At 47.4% G+C, this 10,671-nt stretch overlaps 1 protein-coding gene across 3 annotated transcripts in view; it reads right to left on the minus strand.

Moving 5' to 3' along the window:
• Positions 1-10,671, minus strand: part of LOC103369301 (septin-7-like) — a 61,006-nt gene that overhangs the window by 30,131 nt on the left and 20,204 nt on the right. For all 3 annotated transcript variants that reach the window (XM_008297985.1, XM_008297984.1, XM_008297986.1), the window contains exon 3: positions 662-768. In XM_008297985.1, coding sequence (XP_008296207.1) covers positions 662-768 — 107 coding nt within the window. The remainder of the gene's footprint in view (positions 1-661; positions 769-10,671) is intronic.

Raw genomic sequence — 10,671 nt, forward strand, 5'->3', positions numbered from 1 at the left:
TGGATTTTTATGAAAGAAATAAAAGACGTTCCACTTGTTTCCCTTTTTTAAATGATTTCTGGCTTAATCCTTGTGTCTGGAGACGTTTCCGAGTTCTCTCTCTGCTCATATTCATGGCTGAGCTGTTTCCATAAAGGTGCAGGAATTTATACTGTCGTAATAAAGAGCTTACAGTCACATAGACTTTTACAAAAAAGAAGAACTAGAAACGTGAAAGCTCAATGTGAAGCAGATCTCGCTGCAGCGTTCTGTTGGATTCAGTCCCCAGGTGTTCCTAATAAAGCGGCCGACCAGCGCGCATGCATCATAATTAAGTGGGACTTGTGGCGAAAGCCTGAAACGGCGAGCTGGAGGTTTGTAATAAAAGGAACCGGTCAGTTGTGAACGTCTCCATGAGGAAACCACCACTTTACATACTGGCAGCTGCTGGTCTGTGGCTTCCCAACACCTGACTTCAGCTGTTTGCTGCTGCTGCTCACAAAGAAATCTGCATCAATCAACCAAAGCCCGGCGCTGAAAACAGTGTTTAGCCGCCGGAGGGAGGTGGAGGATGTTCCCTCGGTGACCTTTCAGCACCACCTGCACACCTGAACAGACCCGGAGGGAACCTGAAAGGGATCCCTGTAATTAATCCATCAAGAAAGAGGCTGGATGTTCTCACCTGCACGGTCTTCTTGATGCGCTGGGAGGGTCCAGGGTAGTCCTTGGAGTACAGGTCGGTCAGGAACAGGGAGTTGATCAGCGTCGACTTCCCGAGACCGGACTCACCTGAGACACAAACACACAAGAAGGTGAATTTAAAGCAGGAATGGACTCGTGTTCTGCAGCCTACAGCAGGACAGAGTACAGCCTGTTCAGCATCGCTTCATGACTTAACGTCTTCTCTCGATAACCGCGTTCCTCAAACAGCCTTTCCACATACGGAAGATCACAGTGAAGATACAGGCCATCGATCCACCTGTGAGCACTGACACTAAGCTGTGGTTTCCATCAGTCTACCTGCATGAACGTGGTTCTAAAAGGAGCCAAGAGCAGCAGAACCTTCTCAGTTCTGGACCTCTGGACTGTGTCTATCTATGTCTGCATCATGGCTCCACATGGAGAAGACCTGAACAGAGGAGAAGGAACATCTGATGCTCAGAATGGCTGGAAATGGCTTGAAATGTGTTCAAAACAAGTAAAAAAAAAAAAAAATAGATCTAAATGGCTCAGAATGTGTTCAGAATGACTAACATGTGTCCCCACGATTTACCCAGAATGACAGGATTTGTTCAAAACAAATAGAAATGGTCCTAAATGACTCAAAATGTTCCTGAAATGACTCTAAACTTACCCAGAATTAGTCAAAAACAAGTAAACATGGTCCAGAGTGACTTTAAATGACTTTAAATTTGATCTAAAATGACCTGACGTGGAGAAGACCTGAACAGAGGAGGAGAAACATCTGACTGAGAGACTGGACAAAGATGGAAAAGGATCCAGAAGATCAGTGAGCAGCTAGAACCCAGTGCAGCCCAGTGTGAGCAGGAACCAGGAGGTCCAGAAGGAGCCACAGCAGCACTGATCAGGGCTGCAGTGGTCGTCCTCCTACAACGACTCCACGGACAGTCAACTACTGTCACTATGGAGCTGTGGACACCAGACAAAGGCAGCTGCTTCAGACTTGGCACAGGGCTGATCAATGGAGACCAGAGTTAGTGTGAAGCTCACACAGTGTGAAGGACACTTCAGAACATCAGCCTCTATGGACGGAGGAGCAGAACTAAACCTGGCTGCTGCTCACAGCTAAACTTCCACATCAAAGTTCACCAGAGAACATGAACAGAAGCCTGATGGATGCTGGAGAACATCCTCTGGTCAGATGGAGATCAATGTGTTGGGCTCACATGGAGTCCAGATGTTTGGTGTGAACCTGACCAGGACCACCACAGTGGATGCATGGTCCTCACAGTGAAGCTTGTGTGTTTCTTCACCAGTTTCTCCACAGGAAGAACTGGGACCAGGATGTTATGCTAGATCTTTTTCTGGAGAATGGGAGAACATCTCTTCAGGCCTCCTCCAGACCCAGATACAGCACACTGCAGACAGACTGCTGTGATTCCTGTATCTCTACTACTTTTAACCGTACAAGTGCTGCACTTCCTGTCAGCTGGTGCGGCTCTGAACCATCTGACATTGATGGACTGCTCTCACTAATGCAGTCCTTCAGAAACACACAAAGCATGAGCGTGATGGCGTGCACGAGCTTCCAGCGCCTGGAGGGGAAACAGCTCAGAAAGTAAAGCAGCTTCACGGTGTGTGAGTTAAAAGGTCAGCAGCTCGTCTGGCAGCATGGAAAGCCTTCACATGGAGGGATAGAACATTTCCTCTCCTCCTCCGTCCCTCTCGCTTCCTGGATGTATAAATCTTCCTCCTCGGTCCGCTCGGTGCCAACTTTCCACTCGCTGCTGATGCTGGCGGCACAGAAGCTGCACAAACAGCGTTGACGAACGTACGCGTCGTGATTAACGGCGCAGCATCTGGCTCGTGTCTCGTCAAGAGGCTTCAGAGGAGCGTTTGGTCGGAGGGGAGGAGGGCTGCCTGTCCCGGAAAGACCCCGACCCGCTCAGACACGACCCGACGTCCACCCGGCAGAGGTTCAGGATCACGTGTCTGGAGTCTCTATAGCACAACACATGGACTCCACATGAAACTTGAGTCTGTTTGAACAATATCTGTGGAATGATTTCAGACAAACACCTGGAATGTTCTCTGTTGTTTCTCATCATGTCATCGATTCACCGTCTGCAATATTAGACAGGTAGATCGAATCATCTCTAAGTAAGGGAGAAATGTGAAGAAATAACCGACGTGGTCATTAAAAGTGGCGTCTCTGAGCAAGAAGAGACGTCAGCGAGTGAGAGTTTCTGAACCAGAACACATGATGAGTTGATGTTTGTTCACCACAACAGATTCTGAGTCACGATGAGAAATAACAGAAAACATTTCAGGTGTTTGTCTTCAACAGTTCACACACAATATTATAAATGTTGATATTTTATGCAACAAACATGTGAGTCAAATCAGAGACGGTCGAGCAGAAATCATCCTGAAAACACAAGCAGGTGAAATCGTGTGATTCTAGGTGAGTTAAATACAGAAACACAGACTGAAGCCGCCGTGAAAACGTCCATCTTTGAGCCCAAATGAACATAAAACTGATGAAGCAGAATCAACACGTGCAGCTGCAGGTCTCAGCAACACAAACTAAATCACCTGTAATATGAAATACAGGAGACTTTGGTTGAACTTTCAGACCTGATTGAGCAGATTTGACAAGTCGAACCACAAAAACTAACACAGAGCCCACATCGTTCTAACTCTGGTTTACTCCACCGGCTGTGTTTCCTGTTGACGCTACCTTTGCATCGACGAGCCTCCTGATCCAACACTCAGTGACCTGCACTGGGAAATAAAACCAGCCTGGACCTTGCAGCAGCGACAGTTTGCCGAATCAGAAGAGATTTTTCAAAGCTGCAAACGAGCAGAAACTCAGTCTGACGGCTCAGAAACATGTGCAGAGCAGCGCCGGCCCGAGTGCAGCCCGGGAGCACCGAGCTGGAGGTCTTCCATTTCAAAATGACGATCAGATGTGGCTCCAGTAATTCTAGATTGATGAGAATTTGTGCAGAAGCCCAGCAGCAGAGCCTGGTGTAGGCCCTGAGGTTAGCGCCGAGCACAGCGCCGCCTCCAACTAACTCACTTTGTGCTTTGAAAGGCTGCTGGAGCGTTTTCAGAGGCAGCGTAACGCTTCCACGGCTGCAAACTCTGAACCGACTCCGGTAAAGACTGAACCGACTCTGGGTGTTGTCTTCTACTCCTCATGTTCCTTCACTGAGGTTCATGTTTCACTAAAGTCCTGCAGCTCTGAGGAACCAGAACCACATGAAGGAGCAGGAGACAGAACTCAGAGACGTCTGCAGTTAGGATGATGGAAATCATAAAAAAACAACTCTGGAATCAACATCTGTCCACTGGAGCCACAAACACGATAAAAGAGACACTAGACATGTTTAAAACCTGATTTATTAACATCACTCGTCTCTGCCTGTCGGTCAGTCGTTTCATCTGCACCGAGGATCAAGAGTTTTTAGTTTTGTACAGAATCTGGTTATTGCAAATGACAAATAATAATGTCTCATTTTTCTGCTTTTTTGTTTTTACCAACATGCAGAATAACATGGAGCAGTGAGAGCGCCAAATTACAAAATAAATCAGAAAAAACTTGAAGAATAACTTCAGGAACTGTTAACGGACCGTCGGAGAGCTTCAGATCTGACTTTTCTCTCCGTTTCTACAGATTCCAGCTTCGATAAACGCTGTCATCGTGGTGATATTTTAAAGACAACACGACTGCTGGCCTCGGCTCCGTCAGTCGAGGCTCCTTTGGTCCGTTCTTCATGAATCTGGAGCAAATAGTTCACGTTTTAACACGTGACATTGAAAGCAGAGTAAAAATCACAATGTTGAGCTTTGATTTGATTTATTTCTGATGAAGCACGTGATTAGTTTGGTGACTGAAGGGAACCCGGTCATCCTTCCTGTCCTGACAGCGTGCGGCTGATGAACGGTGTTGTTTTGGTGGGTTTTTAAAGCCTTCCAGAGCCGCCGGCAGGTTTTTTTGTGGCTCTAAATCAGCCACCTGCTGCAGCTGAACATCTGTGGATCCCATCGGTCCAGGCCGACCCGGTGCGACGCCCCGGTGGACTCCGGTCTTCACCCCTCCTTAACCCCTGATGAGCCCCCTGAGCGAGTGTTTGCTCAGCTCTGGATCATCTTCTGTCCCTGTGCGACCTCTGAAGCCACTTTGTGTCTCCGGCGGCCGTTTGATGGATGTTTGGAGGTCAGGCTCACAAACACAATGAGACAGCGCAGATGGAGGAGATCCTCCTGCTCACGGCTCTGCTCTGCCGTTAGCATGGCGTTAGCCGCTGACGCTATCTGGACCAAAACAAACACTGAAGGCTCTTTAACAGCTGTTGGAAAGGAACCAGAACATCTGAAACTGTTAAACTGTGGCTCGCTGAGGATCTGCACAAAGGATCCCTTCAATAAAATAACAACTAAATAAAAATATAAAAGGTGCACATGCATCAGACACACAGCAGCGATGTCTGAGGGGACGAGTCCAGTTTAGTTTAAACTTGCACAGAATTCTTTCCACAAAGTCGATGGAACCATAAAGAAGGAGGATCACCTCCATGTTGTTCAGGAGAACCTGAAACCATCAGCAGAAGGTTGATCTTGGACACAGTTGGATGTTCCAACCAGACAATGAGCCCAAACACACATCAAAGTGGTGAAGAAATGGTTCCATCAGGCTGGAATGAAGGTTCTAGACTGGTCTCCCCAAAGTCCTGACTGGAACCATCCAGAACCTGTGGACTGATGAAGGAACAAGTCTGAGCCAGAAAGACGACGAGTTTAGTTGAACTGCAGCGATTCTGTCCAGAGGAGTCAGAGATGGACCAGAAGCTGGTGGACGGAACCAGAAGAACCCGACTGAGGAGAACATGGACGTCTAACCAGATGTTAACATTTCTGTATGTTTATTTATGACCCATCAGGTTTCATCACATCTCCAGAAGACCTTTAATAAATCTGAGTCACTGGAAACTCCAGACTGATGATCCACATGGTCTGCATGTTAACCTTTGCTGGGAAACACCAGACCAGCTAGCTGCTGCTGCTTTGAGATGATCAGCAGTTAAACTGAGCCACGACTTGAACAAACAGCGCTGCGCCTCTTCCAAACATCCCAGTGGATCCTCAGCAAACATCACACGGCCCCGACGAAACCCAGCAGGCTCCACAAACACCAGAACGCTGAGCTCCAACCCTGCAGGTCTGCTAGCTCCACTAACGTTGGCTTGAAAGGAGAAAGACAATTCGACTGATGAGAGCTGCACAAAGCCAACGTTGGAGCCCAGCAGTGAATGTTGCACCAGGACGGAGGAAACGCTGCACCAAACCCCAGCTGGAAAAGTGCTAATTTATCGTTTGCTTGTCACCTTTGGTCGAACAAAGAAGCTGAACAGCAAAAAATGCTCCTAAAAAGAAAGACGATGATGAAAGACAGAATCAAAGCTGCAAAAAGCCAATAATGGAGCCGAGTAATCAATATTTCACTAGTATGGAGGAACCGTCACACCGAAATAGGCTAAACAGCAATTTTATAGAGAAAAAAATACCTTAAAAACACTTTGCTAAACTCAAAGCTCCAAAAAGCTCATTTTAGAGCCCAGTCGTCAATATGGAGGTCACACCAGACTCCATTCAAAAAAGTGACAATTTATCGTTTACTCGTCGTTTTCGGTGGAACATAGAAGCTAAACAGTGTTTTTGTGAATAAAAACAAAGCACTTCATTGAATTAAAAGTGAGTGATAAACAAAACAAAAGCTGCAGAAATCCAATAGTAGAGCTCACTAGTCAGCACTGCTCTGGAAACCTCACACCAGACTCCATTCAAAAACGTGACAATTTATCGTCTACTCGTCGTTTCGGTGGCACAAAGCAGCCAAACAGCGTATTTGTGAATTAAAACTTCTCTTTAAAAGCCAGTTATTGAACTGAGAGTGAAAGGCAGCTGCGGTGGAGGATCACACTGAGTAAATGTCAGCGCTGTTTCTCTGATTGAAAGCCTCCCAGTCAGCCGCTGCGAACCCCCCCGAGGGCAGGTCCGTCCCAATTAGCCTCCCTCGTTCAGCTTTAATTAAATATTGGTTCCACATGACGAGTGGCGGCTCTCTGTAAATAGAGCGATGACCTGAGCTCAGTGATGGATGGATGAAGCCTGCAGCTCGTCCCTGCTGCTCCGCTCTGTCCTAGTTTAGCTGCTGCCGGCTTCCACTCCTCCATCACACCACGTCCACGTCTGTGAGCATGAGGAACGCTGGCTCGTATGTTCAACGCTCTGCTTTTGTTTTCCATCAGCGAGACGTGAGCAGCGTTCGTTTCCTGTTTTCCATTTTTGCCACTTCGGTCTGATTAATCCACGATGCTCAGAGTAACCGCACAGCTGGATTTATCTCAGTCTGACAAGAAACGCAAACATGCACTCCATCAGAGTCTAACTGACCTCCTCAGAACATCTGGTTCTGTATCTGCAGCACCTTCATCTACTGACCAGAGTTCTACCTTCAGACTGTGAATGTTCCAGAGGTCCAGGTCCTGGAAGTCCACAGAGGAGGGTCCACATTGATCACTTTAATGGACTTTTTCCATCATTTCTAAGCCTCAGAACTTCATCAGTCCAGCAGATAGACACATGACATTTAGGAGGAAGAACACATCTGGGTTCTGCTAGAACCTGACACCAGATCAGTTCTACATCCATCCAGGTGTCTCAGTCTGAACACTAACATTTTGGACAAAACTGAGAAATTTGGATGAATTTTGATCTATTTTTGAGGCATTTTGGACAATTTTCAGGGTTTTTTTTTTTTTTTTTTTTTTTATTTTGTGTACCTCAGTTTAATGCTGCTATCAACAATGTGAATTTCTCCACTGTGAGATAAATAAAGGCATATCTTATCTTATCTTATTTTGGACGTTTGCAGCGTTGGTAGGTTATTTGACAAAACATTTTTGTTCATTTCGGCTCAGAAGGTGGTTTAAATGATCGATTAAAGATTAAAATGGCTGTTCTGTTGTGTTTTCCTGTTGGCTGCAGCATTAACGTGCACGCTGACAGCGCTGCGTATTGAACACGATGCTGCTGATGGAGTTGTGACACGCTGGACTGTGGGAGACAGGAAAACAAACCCAAGCGGTCAGAGTGGGTTTCCCCTGGGATTCCTGACATTCCTGCCTCTCTCTCTCCCTAACACTGGGCCTGGGCCTCTCTCGCCCCGAGGCGGCGGCGGCTGCCTCCCCCTACATCCTGACGGGCCCGTCCACCAGCACCGACACAGCCAGCAGCCATGTGTGAGGCCGAGCCGCCCGGTGTGAAGTCTGGGCAGCGTTCAGGCCGGCGGGAGGGGAGCCGAGCAGATAACGCTCCATTGTTGAGGCTAAAAGCGGCGAAGCAGGGCAGAGGTCAGTGTTTTAGATCCAGATAAGGATCTGCTGGAGCTGCAGATCCACAACGTCGCTGCTTCATCAGTCTGGGAAAGTTCTGCTCCATCACGGCGGCATTCAGACGGACCAGGCGACGCTTAATGTGTAACAACACACCAACAGTAATAATAAACGGCGGCTCCACACACGGCAGGTATTTTACATTACATTTTAAAAAGCTCCTGACTTAGCGTCTGTTGATCAGTCAGTCACTTGATGACTTTGTCTCCTACACAGGGGTTATTTTTGGCCATGTTTGGACTCTAAACAAACAGATGTGTTGCTGTCGACATGTTCTGCTGCTGATCAGATGCATCCATGTGAGATCTGAAGATAAAGCCAGCGACGTGTAATCAGTCATAATACCAGTCATACTCCCAGGACGTCTGACCCACGTGGAATAAAGTGATTCTATTAAACCATCATGACTTTAAGCTCAGATTTGGTTTGTGCAAAAGTTCTAAAAGTCTGTATGATTGTTCCTGTTTTTACAGTTTGTGGCCGTGATAGACGTGAAAACAACAACAACAACAAAACCTAAATGCTTTTCACACCTGATGGCAGATTTTGAGCAAGAGCAGATTAAATAGATTAAATAAACCATGACTGAAGCCTGGTGGGTTCAGGCTGATGCTGGTTAACAGACTCAGAGGAAAGACTCCTAAACAGCTGGAGGCAGCAGCTCCTGCTAGCGTCTGACAGGTTTGAAATGGAAGAGCTTCAGGTGTAGATCCAGCCTCTAGGCTCAGCTGGACGCAACACTAACCAGGTGGCAGTGGTTCAGGTAATGCAGGTGATTGCTCAGGATACGAACACAACAGAACGGTGACAACACAAAGAAAGATGGTGGATGCTGCTAGAAATCAAAGAACCAAACGAAGGCTAACAAAGCTAGCTAACAGAAAACCAAACTCCTGACAGCAACATCCACACACAACAAAAAACTAGTGCCTCAAAACACACAGTACAAACAACACAGGACACGAGTCACTTCTCCACCAAGCAGCTGCTAACGGGAGTCAGGCTTCACCAAGACTCTACCAACTCCCACACCGAGTCAGCAGCAACTTGGTGAAGAAGTGACTCGTGTCCTGTGCTTTTTTGTGCACAACAAGGGTTTCTGGACAAATATTAGCTGTGAAATGCTTGTGCGCATGTCGGTGTAGTTACTGCTCAGTCGGACTTCTACAGAACGCTAACAGGGTGGACCTCCAGACACGAAGTTTGGTTGCCGTCAGCTTAAAGGAACGAGACGCATTGACGTGAGATGAGCAGCTCATCAAACTGTCCAGTTAGTTGAGCTGCTGCAGGTGGTCAGTAAGCCCAGCTCTGTCCCTGGACTTCATAACAGCTTCTTCACACAAGCAGCAACATGACTGCTGACCTGAGAACAGGACTGATCCACCGACACAGCCGTTATAACAAACACCTGCAATATGTAAATGCTGTGTTTTATAAAGGCTTCATTCAGAGTTTCTTTCATTTAGATTTTCTTTTTTTTAAACCTATTTATTATTTTTATTATCTCGGTTCTTTCTTGAGCCTACTGCGACCTAATTTCATCCTGATGAGCGCTGTACCGTGAAAACCTGACAAATAAAGACCGTCTCAGTCTGATGTGGGTCCTGTTTTCTCAGAGGAAAGACTGGACGGGACAAACCGAACATGTCATCGATTCAAAACTGAAAAGCAAAATAAAGGTGAAACGTGTAATTAAGAGGTGCATAAAATCTGCCTTTTGCGTCACACAACCCAAAGTCCTGTTGCTTGTTGGTATCCGGTGGGGTTCAGATGTCGCTATATCAGACTTAGTGAGCAGGCTGGACAATCAGGCCACGGGTTTGGTTTCCATCAGATGAACACAAAGGCGTCCTGAGAGGGTCTCAGTGGAGGAAACTAAACCGTGTCAGTCCGACGGCGGCCTTGTGGGGACGCAGCCCACTTTCCTCCTGGTTTTACGACTTATTTTTAAATTGTTCTGCCGCGATCCGCCGAGCCCAAAGACTGAATCTGACAGAATCGGCACGTGCCGGGTCACAGCCGACATGTGCGTCTCAAAATAGAGCACGGCGGAGGGAAGAATGAGGAAAGCGAGGCAGAGACTCGCCTGCAGTGGTTTGACTGAGCATGCATGAACATGCACATGTGCACGGCCTCGTCCTCGCAGCACGCGCTCACATGCAGGCGCTGACGGAGGCGCTGAGCGATGCAGCCGGAGGCCTCCACGAGTCTTTATGCAGCAGGTCTGTAGCAGGCCGCTGCCCTCCGACGAGGGCGGATGGAGGCTGAATGGACGGAGGACGCTGAGCTCCACTCTGACAGCACAAACAAGTGCAGCTTCAGGACAGAACCATGGATTTCTGGAGACTCTTCACTCCACATGTTGGTGTCTTTGATGATCAGATGAAGAACCGAAACATCCATGAGGTCTGAACGGCAGCACATCATCCCTCATGACTCCTTGTGATCGTCTGAATCAGCATTTATAATATTGTAGCTGCTCACAGGCCCTGCTGCAGACGTTCTACTGTTCACCTTCTTACAGCCTCTACAAACTAAACGCTCCTCACAC

Source organism: Stegastes partitus, unplaced genomic scaffold (assembly GCF_000690725.1).
Source record: "Stegastes partitus isolate 25-593 unplaced genomic scaffold, Stegastes_partitus-1.0.2 Scaffold1267, whole genome shotgun sequence".
NCBI lineage: Eukaryota > Metazoa > Chordata > Actinopteri > Pomacentridae > Stegastes > Stegastes partitus.